Source organism: Carya illinoinensis, chromosome 11 (assembly GCF_018687715.1).
Source record: "Carya illinoinensis cultivar Pawnee chromosome 11, C.illinoinensisPawnee_v1, whole genome shotgun sequence".
Taxonomy (NCBI): domain Eukaryota; kingdom Viridiplantae; phylum Streptophyta; class Magnoliopsida; order Fagales; family Juglandaceae; genus Carya; species Carya illinoinensis.
The window spans coordinates 11,304,574-11,326,849 of NC_056762.1; the positions used below are offsets into that span (position 1 = coordinate 11,304,574).

A 22,276-nucleotide genomic window follows, 5' to 3' on the forward strand; every position below is an offset into this window, starting at 1 on the left:
CCCAACAGCATTTAACCAAATGTAAGATGAGAAGTGCTAAAATAACAGAGATTTTACATGAATAAACTCACAAATTGATATGATATGTTAGATCTATTTGTAACAAAAGTAATATTACAATTTAATATATTATATGAAATCACATCAGTTTGTAAGTTTACTTTCGTAAAATTCATTTGAGGCCAAAACATTTTTCATGCAAGATATACTTCACATACATTCATAAATATATATATGTGTGTGTACTAGATAATGGGTTGTATAAACGTCATGCATTCTTTTTAAAAAATAATAAAATTTACTATTAAAAAATTAATTTATACTTGTAAGTCTTATATTTATTCAATTTTTTTAAAAAATAAATATATGACTTTTGCGTACCATATAACTGCAAATATTATTTCTTTATACATACTTTATTGAAGTAAGTAATCAAAAGTACTTGCGCCGATCACACAGCTAAACGACTAGTTATCATTCCATGGATTTTTTGGAATTCCCCAGCTTTGTAGATATTGGATCCAAGTAGAGATCTGATGCCTGTTGCTAAGTTGTGTTGGTAGTCTCACAAAGTGTTGGATGCGTGAAAGAAGTGTTTATCACTAGAGAATCTTCTTTGAATTATACTTTTAAGACCCTGTGTAACTACTCCTATGTTCTTATTTGTTCCCTTTGATATTATCCACATGTATGTTGTAACTTCAAAATTACTGTTGTTCTTTGGAGTCTTTTGACCTCTTCAGGAAGTTGACTCGTGAAAATTTTGAGTTTGAATCTGTAAGACAACGACCAATTTACCCAAAAGCAAAGGATAAAAGCAATTTATTGGTATTCATGAACTAGACTCTAGACTCCTGTTCTAAGAATGTGTCAATGCTTCTAATAATAATAACAATAATAAATCATGCATCACGCTATTGCCCTTTGGAATTGGATATTGTTCTCCACTGGGAATAAATCTCCAACTCAAATACCATCAAACACAACACTAACTTATGCTAAAAAAAAAAAAAAACCAACACAAAATTCGGTATCAATTAGCTCAACTGATAAATCTCTCATGGTCGTATAAATAATTAGAAATCAAATCCAGCTTGTGTCTTAGGAAGCGGGGTTTTGGGGAAAAAAATTTCCATTGGTAACACATAAACCCAATGAAACTCCCACGAGAAAGGAAAAAAACCTGGATAAGTCGCACAAAAGTCCATCGAAGGTGGTTTTTTATGAGCATTAAGGACCCATATAAGTCTACATCTATCATGGGGAGCAACACTATATAGGAGGTACAAGGAAAAGGATTGTGAGAAAGTACATTAATTGAGATGGCGAGAACCTATATGATCATTTATGATTTGATCGAAAAATGCAGCTATAGTTAAGAAATTAAGCAGTGGATAGGATTTGCTATCTGCAGGATAGGCTATGTTTTGCAAGATTCTGGTCCTCTCTATATGGGTTAGATTCAGCACTTCACGGTGGCTTTCCCATTCTTTTCATCAGATGATGGCTTTCCATTCACAGTACTCTTAGGAAAACATTGGAAAGATATGCACCTTCTGGGTAGGATGGGTCAATAGGATGATCGCAGGCTGCTCCTGCCTGTCGTAGAATAGTAATTTTCCTCCCTGCCATTGATGCAGCACCCTGATCACAAAGAAATGATGTTGTCAAAGTTTATTAGAGAAACCTGTTACTTTCTTCCAATTAAAGAGAAATGATTATATGTTTGCCCCTCAAATTGCACACTTGTGGCCAAAACTTCTGGGAAGAAATCTTGATTTTAACATGTAATATTACTGAGTCCATTTCAGTGGAAGGGGCTTCATCTATTCACCAGTTGATTTATTCCATTAAAATGAAGGGAATAGGGAACACATATAAAAGTACTGTATCAAGGAGGCCTTCCAATATCTTTATTATCATCATCATCATCATCCTTTTAAGCTTTATTTGTGGTGAGAGTAGGGGAGAATGGCAGTTCTTGAGTGGATTTATTGGTAAGAAAGCAGAGAATCAAGCACTTTCTCAAGAACAGTTTTAAATACGTTTTACTTTTCCTGAAAATTTTCTTATGTTTTTTTTACCTCTTTTCTTTAAATCTATTTTTTTTGAAGGGCAAGTTGCAGTTTATTGGGTGGGTTTATCAGTAAGAAAGTTGAAGGAGAATCCATAACTCTTTTTCCTTACTATTGCATTTACAATTATCAATCTACTCCCAACTACCAGTTTAACAGAAAATGATAAAGATACAACCTTTTTTACATATCTTGTACAACTATACTTTAAATTGAGAGAACTTTTATTAAAAAACAAAAGTCAGTAAAATAGTCAAATGATTTTATAAAAAATGCCCTCCATTTTAAAGCAGAGTTGTTAAAAAAGTTGTAAAAGAGCTTGTGGCTGTATCATTATTCCCGAACAAGTTCTAGACTCAGCACGCTGGCTTTCTAAGGTAGATATAGCCCCATCCAGTGTATATATTATATAGCCTTGGTATTAGTTTCTTAAATTATGGGGTTATGTAAAGATGCATCTTTGGTTAGGACGTTGTGTAAAAGTAACTTTTACACCACCAATCACACACCATGACATCATAATTCTACCAATTCTACAACAAACTAAACTTCACCGAATTAAATTTTTTAAAAGAAAATTTCTAAAACCCTAAAAATATGAACACTAAACTCTTAAAAACCCTAATGCTAATTATTTTCAAGACATCTTTAATTACTACTCCGGCTGTTACTTGTGGTGGCCGGCACCATGAGAGGTCACCGGAGTTGGGTGGAATGCAGTGGCCAGCAGCCACCATTAGTTTAAAAAAAAAAAAAAAAGAAAATAATAAATTTTTATTCTATGTGGATGAGTGTATTTTAGGTATGATGAAAAAGTTGATGCGACTGAGCTTTTGGTTGGAGGGCATAAAAGGCCTTTTCACACCACATCCTGGTTTTAGATTATTCCTTATAAATTTTCACTCTTTTTTCTTTCATATCAAAAAGTTAGGTATTGCCAAAGAAAGAAAAAGAATGAGGGAAGGATCACCGAGATTACAAAAACAGCATTGATTTTCAGTCGGGTAGCACAGTACAGAAAAAATTACTTGCCTGGAGAGTGGACAAAAACATGCCACTTTGGGTCACAGCTCCTGAACATGAACAGGTCATGAGAAGTCCACCTCTCCTTGTTAACCGCATTGCTAAAGAGTTTAAAGTTCTGTACATGCCTAATGCACTTTGTAAAACCTAATTGAATAGTGACCCCATGAGCAGAAGCAAACTTCAAAAGTGCTATGACAAATATAAATGATTAAATCTACCTTTTACCATCAATTTAAGCTTTTGGAACAAGTAGTGATTTCATATAGTATTAGAGCAGAAGTCCTAATTTGAACCTTGACTCTATACTCTACCTTATTTAATAAACAGAATCAATAGATAAAGGCTGAAAGATGTGTAAAGAAGCAAACTGTCACTCAAAAACAAAGCATCTAACAAAACAAGTACAGTATTGATACCGGACTTTTTGAGACCAAGAGAGAAAAGTAATAGTCACCAAAATGCTCATCAGGCATCATTCAATGGTATCCACTATCAAGCAAAAGATAAAAAGAAAAACTCACCATCATTGCAAGAATAAACTTTAAACAAGAAGAAAATCTTCTTCCAAAGAAGCCGAAGGTTGATTTATTCACGGTCATACATAGCTATAGATCTATAGAGAACTAACTTGGAACAAATCTTGAAGTACAGGTAGGCACTCATGAAATATTCTCACACTTCCATAATAACAACCTCAACACAGAATGAATGTTCTTAAAGTCCGAATAGTTATAAAACTTAAGTTTCTCTCTCCTCCATTTTTCTCTCTGCACATGTGCGAAAAAGTTCACGTTTTTGGTTCACCCGTCGACGTAGAGGATGTTGTAGTTAGCTGCTGAGTTGTACGTTGACGGTGGTTTAGATGGGTTTTGTAAGGGAGCTTGTGATTGAAACTAAGCTTTTCTCGGTCGTGCGAGAAGGTGGTCTGATCTGTATCACTGAGCGAGGTAGGAGACGCAAGCAGGAGCTACTGCTGGGGTTAGGCACTGCACAATGGCTTGAGAGAGCGATGGAGGATTGTGTGAAAGGTGAAAGTAGAGATTTTTATACATCAACAAGGGAAGGCTTTCGAAGCTTCATCGCACTGCGACGTTCAAATGATCGGGGTAGATTTCTGGAAGTGGTAGTTTACGGGGAGGGGGGTCACCGAAGTTTTATCCTTATCCCTGAAGACAAGGGGGGGAGGGGATGGAGAAGTATGAGGGAGGTGATGAGGGAGGCTCTTACTGGTGCTGATGCGTAGAGGAGGCCGTGGAAAGAAACAGAGGCGAGACCGAAGTTGTACAAAGAGTCCCTTACTACGGTAGGGTCACATGGCGGCCTAAGAACGGGGTACGTTGACAGGGTTGTGCATCAAGCCCCTTGAGAGAGAGAGAAGTTGGCAGAGATGTGCGCGAGGTACACTGCATGGTTAGGGAAATACAGGCTCAGTTAGGTTATTTGTAGGGGGAGGTGGCCAAGGTGTTGAGGTGTGTCTGGGCTAATAAAGGGAAGGCTGAATGGTGCGTTTTGGGGGAGACTTTTTAATGAGGCATTCTAGGGCCTTAAGCAACGGGATGGGCCAAAGACCTGAGTAGGCCTGTGTTCTCTCTAATGCTACGGGTTGGGATAGGCAAGGGACTAAGCCCAATTCGAAAAAGCTGGGCCGGAAAGAGTAGAAGGAGTGGGCAGGACCCGAGAAGCCCATTACTACTTCCCAACCAGTGTCGTTGTTGCGAGGTACACAGAAGGTGGGGGATGTGCCAGAGTCTTTGTCTCGACGAGGAGAATTGGGTTAGCAGAAGACACCGACGGTGGTGGAGCTAACAGACAGTGCCGATGGGGTGGAGCTAACAGAGGCAGCGTTGGGTCAGCAGGAGAAAACGCCGACAGAGATGGTGGTGGATCTTCCACCACCCCCGAGTGCCTTTTTCCCTCCTAAAAATGGACAGACAGTGCCGATGGGGTGTGGGGGAGGGGACGATGGCTCGGAGAATACCCCTATGCTGTACAGTGATGCCGGTCAGTTGGAAGATAGCGAAAAAGGGGGTTCAAAGTTTTCGGCCAATGAAGATATTTTTCTTTCAGACGAGGAGAACTCTTAAGAGGCTTTTTTAGGTGACAAGTGACCCTGTAGGGGAGGTGGGTTTCATGCTTGGGGAAGTAAACATGGAGGAACAACTGGACTTAAGAATGCAGAACCCAATTCCTTTGAATTGTTTGTTTCCAGACCAATCCAGTGTCTCGAACTGGGTTTTTAACACAGTGAAGGATATACAGGAAATTGTGGGTTTGAAGTGTGATGGTTATGAGGAGCAGTTCATGGCTTTACTCATTGCTATTGAAGCTAGTCATCAACAATAAAGGAAGGTTGGGTCAAAGAAACAACGTGAACTTAAGAGGCTAACCTGGTCCATGAACTCTGAAGGTAGTTCTAGCAGGGATAGGACTAAAGGGAAGGGATTGGCCTATCCCAAATGAAACCAAAAATTGTCTCATGGAATGTTCGCTGACTTAATGATGCTAATAAGCATCTTTAAGTAAGAAACTTGCTGCAAGGGTAGAAGGCGGACATAATTTGTTTACAGGAGAAAAAGTTGGAAGTAATAACTACAAGAATTATATGAAGTATATGGAGTTGCGTACACGTTGCTTGGGTTTATCTGGTAGCTAACGGGGCCTTAGGAGGTGTGTTGGTAATGTGGGACCAACGAGTAGTGGAGAAAAGGGAGGAGTTCATAGGGTTATTCACGGTGGCACACTGCTTTAGGAGCATGCCAAATGATTTTTTGTGGGTCTTTGCAGGTGTTTATGGTCCAAATTTAGATAATGACCGAAATCTTTTGTGGGATGAACTAGCTAGAGTATACAGTTGGTGAGATCTTCCATGGTGCATTGGTGGAGATTTTAATGAAACAAGATTCCCCAGTGAGTGCCATGGCAATAGAAGAATGCATCAGGCAATGTCATATTTTTCGGAATGCATCTTTGAGTTGAATCTAGTGGACTTACCAATGGCGGGGGGTCCTTGTACATGGGCTAATAATCAGACGTGGTCTCGATTAGATAGATTCTTAATCTCCCCGGAGTGGGAGATTCATTATCTGAAGGTTTGGCAAAAGAGACTGCCTCGACTGTGTTCGGATCATTGGCCTATCTTGTTGGATTGTGGTGGGATACAAAGAAGATGCCGATATTTTAAGTTTGAAAACATGTGGTTGAAGTCGGAAGGCTTTGTGGATAGGGTCCAACAACGGTGGTCTTCTTATCAAATATAGGGTACCTCATGTTTGTGGGTAAATTGAAAGCGTTAAAACAAGACTTAAAGATTTGGAATAGACAGTCTTTTGGTGATATTGGGGTACACAAGGAAAGTAAGTTTAGGGAGATCCATGAGTTAGAAAGGCTACAAGAGTCTAGGACCTTAACGCAAGAGGAATCAGCCCAAAAACTAGTGCTGGTCGTAGATCTCAAGTGGATCATTCTATTAGAAGAGACTTCGTGGCGGCGAAAGTCGAGGGCGTTATGTGAAGGAAGGTGATCGAAGCACTAAATTCTTCCACCCTAGTATTATCAAAGAAGGGTAACATGCATGCTTCTACCTTTGGAGCCAAGTCTATGCCCATTCTCATCTGCCAGCACTTATTAACACCACATTTAAATGTTTCTTTAATTGTTCAGCTTATGGGCATCAATCCACATGAATCAAGCTAATCCAACCTTGTCCCCCCTTCCCAGACAACCAAATTATTCATAGAAAAAATAAATCCAAAGAAATTCTTCAAGGTTGCCTTGTCTACTAAAAGGAAAATCCAAAATTATGACGATGTTAATATGAGCTTCATATATCATATTTCATACATGCCAAACAACATCTCCAAAAGGTCAATTATAAAGTGGGGTTTAAGAGGAAAATTACTTGTAGCTGAATTCATATATGATTGGTAATGCAAGTAATTTACTCCTCACCAACCTTAGGGATAATTATTCCCATTGATGGTTTTTTCAAAAAATTGCTGACTTGCAATAAGATGATAAAGATTTTGGAGCCATCACAGCGACTTATCTATTGGAAATTTGGATAATACATGCAAACAAATAGCTCATAAGTTCACATATGAAGTTCTAGAAGAAGTTGACAGCAAAACAGAAGTTCAGATACCCTAAGACACTGAAGATTGCAACCAAAAATAAATCCATGGAATAAGTTGACAGCAAAACAAAAGTTGAGATACCCCAAGACGTTGAAGACTGTAACCAAAAATAAAGCCAGTTCAAACTATCACTTAGGTAGTTTTGGTTCTTGGATTGATCTAAAGAGTTGTTCCCAATTGTCAAGCCCACAAATAACTAAATATGTTATCCCTAATCAGGTTGGGATATTATATCTCCGTATGAAATTACTCAATCCTTACCTCATTACACATTGATAAACATTAACAATGCATGTCACAATACCTTTCTTCGTGGTGCTAGTTTAGGAGGATCAACAACGACTACGTCCCATGATTCATTCCTAGAAAGAGCACCCTTCATAAATTCCATTGCATCTTCTCTGAGAAAGGTTATTCTTCTTGGGTCCATGTCGTTAAGAACAATATTTTCTTTTGCAAGCTCCAGAGCTGGCAATGATGTATCAACCCCTGCGAGTATACAGATATATTATAATTTATAGTTGGGAAACTTCTTTAGCTTTAGCGATACACACAATCTTAAAATGACTTCCTCAAATAGAATCTAGAATAACATAGACTGTCCTGGTCAAGAAGTGCTCTTGAGAATAAATATAAAGAAGATTAAATAATAATGAAAGCCTCGCACGATGAGTTCTCCTTGAACACCTAAAAGCAATGCTATACGTATTAACAAATTATACAAAAAGCCAATACAATATGATGGTCAAGGTAATCAATGCACTACATGTGTATCCATACCAAAGATTTGACATCATTAAGCATGGAAATTTTCTAGGAGTTGGAGTTGTTTGTAAGAAAGCATTTCATAACCTCCAATGGCCCTTTTAGCTTCTCCAAAAATACATATGCCAACTGCCTTATTATTAATTTCCAACAAGCTCATGATAACGGTTTATTATCTATGAAACAATCTATAATTTTTTTTTTGAAGATAAAATAAAATTTTATTGAAAAAAGTGAAAACAATCTATAATCTTTTGATAAACTTAGCCCTCTTTTTTTTTTTTTTGGGGGGGGGGGGGGGGGGGGATGCTTCAACTCTTAAAAAGTGAAAGCTATTTGTAATATGGATGTTGGAGTTGTTGACAGCACACAGCATAAGTCTCTAGCCTGCTGTATACTGTCAGGGGCCCGGCCCGCTCAACGCACCACCAGCCCGTGGCACAAAGATCAGGTCAAGCAAAGCGCCCCAATAAAAGGGGCACAGCAACTCCTTGTTGAAAAAGACATCTAGTACACCAAAGGCGGCTTTTGAGAAGCAGCCAAAGAATTGCTTCCAGCTGAGCTTCTCCCTCCAAGATTCAAGGTTCAAATCCCATTGGGTGCAAACAATTTCTAGGGGCCATTGGACTGAGGGATTTTCCCCTTGAATTATCTGAGGTGCACTTGCGGAAAACTCCTTCCTGAGGGCCTGTGCATCCCTGGGATTAGTAAGGACGCTGTTCTCAGACACCTGGTGCCAATAAAAATAAAATGAAAATCTGCAGCCCTCCCTACTAAACCTCATAAAACAACCTCTATTGCTGTAACTGCTAGGTTACTGTGTCCAATAATGACAAATGACATCCCAAAGAATGAACAACAGGCCAGATTGGAAAAAAGAATTAGAATTCACCACAATCAATGTGTTCGTTGGTTTCAATTACTTTGAATTATGAAATTTGTGAAATAAATCCTTTGGCCAAATTCGCACTCCTTCAAATTGCAACAGTTCTGTTCAGATTCAACTAAAAATACATTTGAAACAAAATTGCTCAATAGTCAGGTTTTGACATCCATCATGGCCAAATTTTATGAATTTCAATTAAGAAAAAGATCTTTGCCACAAAAAAATAGTAAATCAAATTCAAAACAAACGTCAATAACGGCTTCAAGAAGTTCAAATCTGTGTTTAGCAAAATTTACATGAGATGGTCAAGTGGAGCCCCATAGTCATGATCATAGATTAAGGTCACATTTAGATCGAAGTGATAAAGAAAAAATAAATGAGTCAGACAAACTTATACCAGTGACATTAACTGCACCCCCACGTGCTGCATTCAGAGCAAAACCACCACTGTAGCAGAAAATATCAAGAACTTTTTTACCACCTGAAATTGTTGATATGAACTGACGGTTTTCGCGCTGATCAGCATAAAATCCGGTCTTCTGCCCGTCCAATGAAATTGCATAAAAAATTCCATTTTCCATTACCTAGCATTAGGGGAAAAATCACAAGTTAGCAGGTACAAGACAAGGCACCTAAATTTCAAGGGGAAGCCTCTGTAAATAATATACGAGTTGCACAAAGATAAAACCTGCTATAGATTGACTTAGAATGACTGCTCATTCAGTATAGAAGCATAATTATTTCTCCAATTTTACTTCAAAATCTTTGATTCCATGAAAGTATGTAACCCAAGGAAACCTAAGCCACATCTAGGCTTACTCTCCAAGAAGACTAGTCAACGCCACAATTGGAGCCCCTGTAATCATTATAATTAACAGTAACTTCTCCCTCCTGAGCAATCCATTACGACCTTCCTATATTCAATACATGGTGTTAAGTATAATTGTTCAATCAGAAGATCCTTAGAAGGTGAATGGCCCAGTACACATGCCAATTGAAATCATGACCACCCACAAATGATAACTAGGATTTCTAATGGTAGAAAAAAAAATTCAACAATGAGTTATGCTAGATTTTAGAAGTTAGTTATTTAAGAGAAATCAATGTTGCATGATGTGATATCCCATATTGAGTGAATATAGGTGGTGAATGGGATCCTACATTGCTTAGGAGGGAGAAGTTCTTGGTCTTTGTAATGATTCAAGGGGCTCCAATTGTACCATTGATTCAAGGGGCTCCATATTAGAGTATGGGCACATATATGGCTTAGACTTCACTTGGGGCATCACAAATGATATCAGAGTCAATTCCAACTAGAAATGTAAGACTTGAGTCGTGCTACCAATGATGGAATGGCCCGACAAGGACATCGAGAATGTAAGTGGGAAGATTGTGATACCCCATGTTTAATAAATATAGGTGATGAATGGGATCTCACATTGCTTGGAAGGGAGAAGTTCTTTCTTTTTATAATGATGCCAAGGGGCTCCAATAGTACCATTGATGAGTCCATTTGGAGTATGGGCCCATATGTAACTTGAGTGTAACATATGGATCCTAAATTAGGCCATAAAATAATTTTTGGTTTATTGATTTATTTATTTTAAATATTATTGTAAACATTCTATCATTGTTACTATTATGAGTTTTTATGAATTTCTATTTCATTAACAATTTTGCGAGGTACAATTGGCATATACAAGCGGCAGGTAAACATGAGGAATAAAAAAAGAGTAAAAAGTACAAAACAAACCAGACCTCTCTCTTTTTCTTTCCTAAAAACTTTTCTTTCTCTGGCTTCTTCTTTCTCGTCTCTCTCTCTTTTTTTCCTTGTTTTTTTTGGGATCAATTATTTTATGGTTGGTTCTGTATCTTTTGTATAAAATTTTTGAATAGATCCATCTATTGGATAAGTTATTTATTTTTTTTCCTTCTTCATACACTAGCCCGTTTTCCATGTACAGATTTTATCTCAAGCAACTCTCTCTCTCTGTTTTTTCTCTCGAAGTATTATGCCATGGGAGCAAGATGGGTGCGGCTGTTCCATGAAAGCCTCAAAAACCAACATGGGATTTTGAACTGTCGAGGGTTGGCAACAATAACCATGAGATTGTTCAGCTCAGAAGCAGTTAATTCACCCGCTCTCTTGTTCATGTTGACGTTGGCCTTCTTGCAAATGATGTTGGCTAAGTGGCGACTGATACCTTTGATGGATGTGAGGGCGAAGATAATCTTCTGCTTTCCGTCGACGTTGGTGTTCAGCACTCGCAAAATGTGTAGGAACTCCTCGTTCCCTACTAGCGCCATTTTGGACTTGCAGAGAGGAAATGAGAGAGAGGATTTGGAGGCAGCAAGTAGAAAGTGGGAGGAAGAAATTGGATAGAAAGAAGGGGAGAGAAAGAGGAAGGAAGAAAATGGGAGGAAGAAAGTGACTGCACATGGGAGGAATTAATGGAGAGAAAAAGGGAGGAAGAAAGTGGGGCCATCTGTACAAACTGTCAGATATTTTCATTTCGACTGCACCCACTGACTGTATATAGAATTTTTCTTTCATTAATAAGCCGTTCATTTTTTATTTGGATTATTATTATTAATTTTATTTATTAAAAGAATAAATGTAGTTAAATCATCAGTCAAGATTTTTGTTTTAAAATCATCATTGACCAAATCCTCGTGATTGACCTAGTCCTTTGTAAAAGGATAAACCACATGATTAGTTTGTAAACTGCCCGCTAGCAATCACGGTCACTTGAAGTCCCATGTTTATTAAACCGTTGTCCAATACTTTTAAACTTCCATCGTTCTCTCTCTCCTCTCGAGTGACCCTTTAGTAGGTTAGCGTTATGGCAGCCAATAACCACCTCCAAGTTGAAACATTGAACACCCTTTCCCCATCATTATATCTCCTCTCCTACAATTTCCCCAAAAACCATAGCATTCTATCCACACAGCAAGCCACCGTAGCCAAACTACCAGATACTTCCTCACATTCTTGTCAGCCACAGCATCGTCGTTCACCATCCCAACAGCCACCTTCACTTCCCTCAAAACCAGACCAGCACGAACCACCCTAGCACCACCCAAGCAATCCAAACAAACCGAGACACCCACTGCATTCAATAACCTTATTCCAAAAATCACCAGATCAGCCACCATCGCACTGCCACGGTAAGCTTTTCTCACCGTGTTTCCCTTTCTCCTCTGTTGCTTTCTCTCTCTCTCTATAGCAAGTGACCGACTCCTTTTGTGTGATTTGCTTGTGCCCACCAACATCTGCCACAGGGAGAGTCGGAAAACCACTCAAACAGCCAAAAACTGTGAAGCTCAGCCACAAAGAGGGCCCAAGCACAGCCCACCTCTAAGGCCCCAAGCCTTTAGAAGTCCACCCAGCCCACCATTTCGTCTCCCCCTTCCCTCCCATGACCCCTGAACACCTCCACGATGCATCACACACACACACACACACACACACACACACACACACACACACACTTGCCGCTGATGGCAGCACCGTCCCTAGCCACCAACCACCTCTCTCATCGCATAAGACATGTAAGCCTTCATATGATAAAGTATGAGATAAAGATTAAGATTAATCATAGAGATGCATGGTAATGCGGTTATGGGTAGATGTGCAAGCCTCAGACCTAAGCGTGGTCCACCACAGTATGTTAACATTAATAAGATGGCCATAGGATGTGGAATCGGTGCACATCCTTGCACACGGGGTTAAGGTTAGTTGGCCGGTCAAGATAAGTAAAGATAAGATAAAGAATATGATATTTTTAAGTCATGCATGTCATAAGCATAAGTTTTAGTTTTGTTTTATGTTTTTAACCACCCAAGTGAAGAAGATAACGAGGACGAGCAAGCGGGTCAGGCTCAGATGGGCAGTGTGATGAAATTTAGATCCATGCATTTTAATTGAATATTATGACAACAATTTTCTCAATTTAGTTTGTTTAAAAACTTTGATTATGTTTTTATTTGATACATGGTTTATTTAATAAAGTTTTTTATAATTGTTTTATTAATTGTGCAATCTCTTGCCTGGATTCATTTACGAAAGTAAGTGACATCCCTAGCCTAAAGAAAGGGGGTGTTACATTGAGCCACTCTTGGAGAGTTACAACAGGAAGAACAAAATTATTGTAAATAAATAAATAGTAGTTGCTTATCAAAACAAACAATAGTTATTGAGTTGTGCAAGAAATATTCAACAATACTTAAGTTGATAGACTTGACATGGGATTTCTGGGAAACAGGAGGTTCCTTTGTGTTGTATGCATATTATAGTGCACACCATGTGATGATATCACCATGCTGAAAACACATAAGAAACAAGCTTATTTTTCGATTCAGAACCATGTGTATGATTTGGGGAGAATACATAGTGTAGTGCATACTATTGTAGCTTCAATTTCAGCTTTTATAAATTTCTTCTTGATACTCATGAATTGAAGAGCTTGCAGAAGAGAACAATTTCAAATGATCCATATATAATGCTTCGAGGGAATTTTTTACCTTAGTTCTTTCAGGACAAGTAGATGGATGCATTTCCTTCAACTCTGATGAATTGATTCCTTCTTCTTTCAAAATTTCAACAGAAGGTCTCCAGAATATATGATTAATTTCATCAATCCTACTGATGCCAGCTTCAATTTCTTGTTTGTACTTCTCAACCCAAGCAGCTGATGATGCTATAACAGCTATGTCTCCAAAAACATCAACAATTAATCCAGACAATCTGAGAAAAAGCACTGACATTCAATTAGTGTACTAGCATGTCCAGAAACAATTCAATATCAAATAGAAAGGGGAATGAAAATCAATTCCATTCCAAAGGACCAACCACACCAAAAAATTATATTAACAAACCCTACTACAGTACATAGTAATTCCGAATACACCTGTATCATAACACCAAGGCTGCAAACCTCCTCCTCCACCCCTCCCCCCAGCCAAAAAAAAAAAAAAAAAATTGGTATATCCCCAATATAAACTTAATTTCACTCCAAATGTGGTCATTTATCATTCTTCTTAAAAAATGTGTAAACCCCTCATTAGAAATAGCTTCTCGATAAGTAATAAATCATTATTGATGAGAGCAGACAGCGCAACTTAACTACACAGAACATCATTATAAATATATAAATATATAAATATATAATATGTTCCACCCACCTTAAGCATAGTCAAACCTAAAGACTCACATTGCTGCTAGAAAATTTTTTTGGTAAGTTAAACTTTATTGATAATAAAAAGTATGTAATCCAGGTACACATGGAGTATACATGATGGAGTTATAGACACCTAAGCAAAACAAGGAAAAAATATATCAAATCTGATAACTAGAAATAGAAGACATTAAGCAACCATCCAGGAGAGAATAGTTCTACAGAAACGCTTCTAAGTTTGTCTCCTCACAATTCTTGAAAGTCAGATCATTATTTTCCCTCCAAATGCACCACATAACACAAGATGGGAATCATCTTCCATAAAAGTATAACTTTCAGAGCAAACAAAACAGCCTCTCCAATGTGCCAAAGATCTATCACTCTATACAGCATAACCTAGTTAAGCCCACACAAACCTTGTCCAAAACTATTGTGGATGGGGATAGAATGTGTGCATATGCATGAATGCATTAATGAATAGCGAGGGGGAAATTGTTCTAAAATCCTTTATCTTAGAATCAAATCAAGCTGTAAAATTTTATGAATATGGAAGAAGTTATTAAGAGGGGAGGAGCAAGGGGTGAAGAGTACCCATAACAAGTTCAATTAATGGTCAATACCTATCTCCTTCACTATTTACAAGACGATATGCATTTGTATTGGCTGACGGAAGCCCCAAACTTTCACGTAGTTCTCTTGCTGCATCTATTCTTGCTTCAAGCAGTTTCTTCATGTTGAATGCACATGAAGGATCTCTGCATCATATACATACAGTTTAGCATCGTTGTGAAGGAGATATAAGCGAACTAAGTAAGTACCTTGTTGCTTCCTCTTCTAGCTGCATAAGCCGAACACAGAACATGGATACTGAATTATACAATCCCCATCCGATTGGTCTCTCTGTCCCGTCAGCTACCAGCACAATATCTCCAGTTCTTGGTGGTGGTCTACCAAGTATTCTATCAACTGCTCCACTGTACACCATTGGACTACCCTTTTTAAAGAGTTGTGTCTTCCCCTTCTTCAGTACAACCATTGCAATGCCTACCAAACACAAACCAATAACAACAAGGTTTCTAATGTCAAACAAATCTATGTACGGTTTCCCACATGACACTTTGCTCAAATTGGACAAAGCAAAAAGAACACAATGGCCACGTAACAGAAGGTTTAGACTCGCAAAATTATAGTATCAGGAGTATAAATATATTAGGGAAAGATGATAAGATGCGATGCTCAGATATCACCTGCATCAAAGGATAAGGAAACTATAAATACATGTCCGGGCCACAATGCAAATTTTTTATAAAGTTAAAGTGGTATGCGGGCTTGAAATATCTATTGCATAAGAGTAAATGGCAGACGATGAATGTCAGATTTTAGAATAAGATGGGAAAGATGTTACGGGTCTGCTTATCTCCAACACAGTCACCAGAATTCAGAGCAAAGAAATGCAAGAAAACAATTCAAGAACTCAAGAACAGAACCAAGAAAGCACTTCTCATTTCCTGGAAGAGATTTTCAAGTAATCTCCAAACTCCAAAAGAATCCACAACATCCAGAATGAAAAATACACTTCACTAATTCAAATTTTATATCTATGGCTACTAACCAGTGAAACACACTGTTTATTACAAGCATTACATCAAATATGCAACCATTTTATTAAGTCCTCTGCTGCCCCATATACTACCTAAAAGCACCGCTTCCTTAACACACGCACGCCCCATTTTATTCAACACAAGCCTTCCTTCCTTCTTCATCAAAATTCACTGTTTTGCCACCTACAGTTAATTCTGTTATCCTTCCATTCATTTCCCAGCTAATTCCTTCTCTCCACCAGAACCCTTTATGTTCTCCTCCCCTTTAAGGGACTTGTCCACAAGGCCTTGACAATCTCCCCCCTATTAAAGAACCTTGCCCACAAGGTGTGGGTAAGGACTCCTCAACTTCCACAAGGACTCTCAAGAGCTGTCTTCTACTGGTGCTCCTACCCATTTGATTAGCACCTCAGTCAATGCATGATTACCACTCTTCCTCATTCTTCTTCTAAAATCTGTTCTGGTTCAGGTTGGATCTGCCCTTGATTCAATCAGTTGGAGGTAATGTTGGCAATGGTGTGACATTCTGCCCAAGTTTCTTCTTCAAACAAGACACATGAAAAACTGGGTGTATTCTTGAGGAAGTTGGCAAACTCATTTTATAGGCTACTGACCCAATTTTCTGCAACACCTGAAAGGGCCCTTAAAACCTTGTGCCTCATCAATATAGTCTTCTGTCTGTAGGTTGGAGTCTTAAAAAAAACCCAATCACCCACCTAGAAGCTCCTTTCTGTTCAGTTCCCATCAGCATAAAACTTCATTCTCTGCTGAGCCTTATGCATATTTTCTTATAACAAAGACAATAGTTGTTCCCTTGACCTCAATTGTTGATCCACTGCATCATTGGCAGAGGTGCCTGGAATGTAGGACAGCAGCTTAGGAGGGCCATACCCATAGAGAGCCTCAAAAGGGGTGAGCCTTATAGAAGAGTGTGCTGTCAGCCATGGGCAACCACAGACTCCACTCCTTCGGTTTCTGGCTGCTGTAACACCTCAAATTACTTTCTAAACATTTATTCAATGCTTCTGTTTGGCTGTCAGGTTGAGGGTGGTATGCTGAACTGAAATCCAAGGAAGGCCCTAAAAAGTAAAATAGTTGCTTCCAAAATAAGCTAGTGAAAACTGGGTCCCTATCCGAGACCAATAGACTTAGGCAACCCATGGAGTTTAAAAACTCCAAAAAAGAAAACTTGTGCTACCTTGCTAGCTGTGCAAGGATGAGAGAGGAGAAAATATGTGCAAACTTGGTTAATTTGTCCACCACAGAGTACCCATTTGAGAGAGGCAGCCTTCAATAAAGTCCATGGAAATATCTAACCATGGAGAATCAGGGACTGGCAATGGCTGCAACAACCTAGGTGAGTGAATGGTTTCATACTTATCGGCCTGGCACACTTCACAATCTCTAACCAATCTCTTGATGTCTTTGCGCATACCTTCCCAATAAAAATCTATCTTTGCCTTCTACAGAGTTTTATAGTATCCCACATGGCCTGCCTGTGGATTGTGGTGTATATACTCCAAAATCTTGGCCTGGATCAATGAAGAAGGAACCACCACCTATCTTCGTTTCCTCAACAACAAACTCTGTTGCACAGAAAAATACTTGGGACCCTCCTGCCCTTGCTGCAACTTTGAGATTATCTTAGACACCTTAGGGCATGATGAATAGCTAGCCTTAAGTTCCTCTATCCACAAGGGAGTTGGAAAGGAAATCAAAGCAAGAGTTGTTGATACTTCCTCAGTTCTTCTTGAGAGGGCATCAGCCACCAAATTCTCCTTACCCTTCTTGTAATCAATGGTGGAATCATATCCAATCAGTTTGGATATCCACTTGTGCTGAGCTTCAGTTCCAACTTTCTGTTCAAGCAGGTACTTTACGGCCTGTTGATCAGTTTTGACCTTAAAAGTATGCCCCAATAAGTAAGGCCTCCATCTACTTACTGCAAAAACTAGAGCCAACAGCTCTTGCTTATAAGTTGATAAGAGTAAGTCTTTTCCCTTCTAAGCATTACTATAAAAAGCAATAGTCTGGCCTTCTTGCATAAGGACAACCCCCAACCCTAGAAGCATCACACTTGATAGTAAATGCCTTAGAACAATCTGGCAATCTCAAAACAGGAGGATGACTTACAGCCTGCTTCAACTGCTCATAGGCTATGGCAGCTTCTTCACTCCAATTAAATGAGTTCTTTTTCAATAGAACAGTTAACGGGGCTGCTATAGAACCATAATTCCTTATGAATTTTCTGTAGTAACCAGTAAGACCCAAGAATCCCCTCAATGACTTCAAAGTTCTAGGTATAGGCCATTCCACCATAGCTGCTGTTTCGAAAGGGTCTGCCTGCACCCCACTGCCTGAGATAATGTAACCCAAATACTAATTTCTTCAACACAAACTTGCATTTCGACATTTTGCCATACAAAGTATGCTGCTTCAGCACCTCCAAAACAGTTCTCACATGCAACACATGGTCAACAACATTCTGACTACAAACCAATATATCATTAAAAAAAAAACAGCTTCCTATGAAACTGTCATTCATTAACCCTTGGAAAGTTGCAGGGGCATTTGTAAGGCCAAAAGTCATGACTAAGAACTCAAAATGGCCCTTATGAGTTCTAAAGGCTGTCTTTTGAATATTTTCATCTCTAACTTGAATTTGATGGTAGCCTGCCCTCAAGTCCAGCTTAGAAAACACTCTAGCTCCAAAGAGTTCATCAAGCAACTCATCAATGACAGGTATGGGAAACTTGTCCTTAATGGTTTCTTGGTTTAGTTGACATTAATCCATGCACATTCTCCAGCTGCCATTAGCTTTCTTCACCAACAAAAAAGGTGAAGAAAATCGACTTTGACTGGGTCTCACCACCCTAGATGCCAACAAATCCTGGACTATTTTTCTATTTCTGACTTATGATAATGAGGATACATGTATGGTTGTACTGATATAGGAGCAGTTCCCTCCTTGAGATTGATTGGATGATCAAAGGCTCTTCCTGGTGGTAGTCCAACAGGTTCTGCAAACACTTCTTTGCACTTACTAAGTAAATCAGTAAATATAACCTTAGGACTGTCAATCTCTAACTTTTGATCCACAGCCATCAACCATAAAAACCACCCTTGTTTTCTAACAAAATTAGACTTCAATCCCTTGCTACCAACCAACACATCCACATTGCCAAATTTAATTCCATGCAACATCACAGTTTCTGTTCCCAATCTGAAACTCATAGACAGTTTTGTAAAATCCCAATGGATGGAACCTAAGGTCTTGAGCCATTGTACCCCAAGAACAATATCACAACCACCTAAAGCCAACGCATGAAAAGGGACTGAAAACTTGGACCCTTGGGTTATGATCACCTCCTCACTCTACCTGGACTCAATATCTTGGCCCCATTAGCAACCCTGACTTGTAAATTGGAATCCTTCTCAGTCTTCAACTTAGCTTCTTGAACCACTAATGGATCTAGGAAGTTATGAGTGCTTCCTGAATCTACAAGGATCTCAACAGAACATGTCCCAATTCTTCCATGTAATCTGATGGCATTGTTATTGGAACAACCTGAGATTGCATGGATAGAAATGTCTAAAACTTCTTCCTCACCTCCCTACACCTCCTCAACAATGGATATTTCTTCATTCTCATCCAACAATGACTGCTCCAACACAAGCTGCTCTACTTGCAACAAGTACACCTTAGGATTCTTACACAAATAAGCTGGACTTTGCTTCTCATCACAAAGATAACAGAGGCATTTTCTTCTTTTCTCATCCATCTGAGATGAAAAAATCTTCTTAACAGAAACACTGCCCTTCTATACTCTAGCACTATCTCCCCCTACTTCAGAATGACCCTTATCCACATTTTCTGTACTGCTTCTCCATGACTTCCTCGAAGCCCACAAATATTACTCTTGAATCTTTGCAAGACCAAAGGCTACATTCAAATTAATAGGATTGAGCATTCAAACAAGCAATCAAATCTCATCCTTCAACCCACTCATGAAACAGCTTAGTTTATGTTTTTCAGACAATCCTTTCAATCTGTTTGACAAGGCTTCAAACTATGCCTTGTAAACAACCACAAATGACATTTACTTTAAACGAGTTAAAGCCCCCCTAGGATCATCATAGGCGGTAGGGCCAAACCTCACTTGAAGGAATCCCAACTTTTAAAAATTCCACAATCCACAACATCTTGATACCACACAAGAGCCTTGTCTTCCATGTGATAAGAGTCCATTAAAAGCCTCTGGTTCACTGGATGTTTGATGGAATTCAAAGTACTGGGTGGCTTTAAAAATCCATTCAGCAGGGTTGGTTCCATCAAGGTGGGGAAAATCCCATCTAACCGGTCTTGGCAATGATCCCATTTCCTCATGCTTCATATCTCTAACCCCCACAAGAACCATTGGGGACAAAACTAACTTGCTGACTTTCTACCAAGGATCTAATCATATCAGTAAGTTGGTCTAACTTGCCTATCATTCCACTAATTGCATGATTATGCTCCTCCAACTGCTTCAGAATACCTTCTTGCTGCCTCAATGAACCTTCGTGCTGCGCCTTCAAGGCTGCTGATCACGTGTTTTCTGCAATGAGAGGATCGGCTTCTCTGATACCAATTGTTATGTGTGTACTTATCTCCAACACAGTCACCAGAATTCAGAACAAAGAAATGCAAGAAAACTCAAGAAAACAATTCAAGAACTCAAGAACAGAACCAATAAAGCACTTCTCATTTCTTGGAAGAGGTTTTTGAGTAATCTCCAAACACCAAAAGAATCCACAACATCCAGAATGAAAAATACACTTCACTAATTCAAGCTTTATATCTACAGCTACTAACCAGTGAAACGCATCATTTATTACAAACATCACATTGAATACGTAACCGTTTTATAAAGTCCTCTGTCTCCCCATACACTACCTAAATGCACCACTTCATTAACACACACGCCCTGTTTTATTCAACACAAGCCTTCCTTCCTTCTTCATCAAAACGCACTGTTCTATTTAAATGCCATGCACCGTTTTTCCACCTACAGTTAATTCCTTTCATCCTTCCTTTCATTTCCCCGCTAATTCCTTCTCTCCACCAAAACCCTTTACAAAAGATGAGCTTAAGAAGTATGCCACCAATATACTCGTGTGTCAACAACCCCTAAGAGTGCTCACTAATAAAGAATCTTTAAAAGAGCATAGCATAGATCTACTCAATTATCAGAATAAAAAAGGAAACTGAAAAAACAGAGAGAGAAAAGCACAAATTTAACTGAACTATGAGAATTGAATTTTTCAAATCGCCTTTCTGATAGCATCTGAAGCTCAAACATTACAAGCCCATCGTCATTAAACACGCCATTGGAAACATGGGATCATGGAAGAGATGCAGTAGCATTGGAATTAAAATAAAATAGTTGGGAATTGATATAAAGAGTATCCATGTGTTGTTAGATGTTGATTGTACGTGGCCAAATTGGCACCTTTTACCGGATAGGGATTGTCTTGTTCAGCCTCCCTAATATATATATATATATATATATATATATATATATTGTTTTTCCAAATTTTCTTCCACGTTTTCTGCTGTTTTTTTGTAATTGTCTTCAGAATGATCCCAGTCATATTGTTGGACTCATAGAAAAAGTGAGCCATTGCTATTATGCTAAGGGAATCTGGCAGCCATTTTTATGAGGAAAAGGAAAAACTGCAACTTAACCAAAATATTCCATTTTACAATTACCCCTTCGATTCCCCACATCACAGAAACATGTTTAATGCTAAAATCTTTTGGCTTTACATCCAGTTTATAGCTCAAATTTGGACAGGCCCAGAAGCCAAAAGGTTCAGATACGCCAAAATCCAATATAGAAACAAAACAAGCAGGGTAAGAAACGCTTTCAAAGTAACCCCGAGAGCCAATATAGCAAATGTAATAGAAAAGCTACCGACCACACACACAAACATGCAGAAACCTTTGGGTAAAGAATAAGCAATTTCTTCACGAATGGTGATGCCTGGTGGTGAAGAAAAAGCTAGAGACTTCATGAAGCGTGAAGGAATCTGCTGCATGTTTTTTAGCATATAGGAACGAGTTATTGAGCGGTGCCTTACACATTTTCCATTGATGTGTATATCCAGTGTTTTGATACCGTTTAGGGTGCCGATGGGTGGCCCATTGGCGCTTACCCGAAAACCCGGTGTACATTATCCACCGGTCCTTTGCGGTAACCATCATCTCGTAAAAGTACGAATAGTAGCGGAATGGGAAAATGATTTTCTTATAACTTTCCTACATCTATTTTATAACTCTATCTTAAATCGAGGGTGATTTTATAAATTTAAGAATTTTTTTAATAAATTATCATGATTGTATTGGTTGATTATAAAATAAGTTGTAAAGTAGTTGTAAAAAAATTATAGATGTATCATTACTCGGAAAAATAAGTGAAATATTTTATTAAATTTTTTGAATGAAAAGAAAAAAATTAAATAAAAATATTAAAAAATTAAAAAATTGTTTGAATATAATTTTTTGTTTTAAAGTTTATAAAAATTTTACTAAATTTTGTATTTGAATAAAGATTATGTAATGATTAAATGA

General features: G+C 38.5%; 1 protein-coding gene across 3 annotated transcripts; it reads right to left on the reverse strand.

Moving 5' to 3' along the window:
* Positions 1-1,037: 1,037 nt before the first annotated feature.
* Positions 1,038-21,922, reverse strand: LOC122280822 (ribosomal RNA large subunit methyltransferase I). Of its 3 annotated transcripts, none has more exons than XM_043091865.1 (8): positions 21,787-21,922; positions 14,881-15,106; positions 14,683-14,817; positions 13,410-13,632; positions 9,283-9,469; positions 7,539-7,723; positions 3,108-3,245; positions 1,038-1,644 (listed from the first exon to the last, which is right to left on the reverse strand). In XM_043091865.1, exons 1-8 carry the CDS (start codon positions 21,908-21,910, stop codon positions 1,516-1,518), a joined length of 1,347 nt encoding a protein of 448 aa, XP_042947799.1. In that variant the 5' UTR covers positions 21,911-21,922; the 3' UTR covers positions 1,038-1,515. The 3 variants fall into 3 exon arrangements, with proteins under 3 accessions (XP_042947799.1, XP_042947800.1, XP_042947801.1); XM_043091866.1 differs by lacking the exon at positions 21,787-21,922 and adding an exon at positions 21,648-21,781; XM_043091867.1 differs by lacking the exon at positions 21,787-21,922 and adding an exon at positions 21,625-21,773.
* Positions 21,923-22,276: the final 354 nt, after the last annotated feature.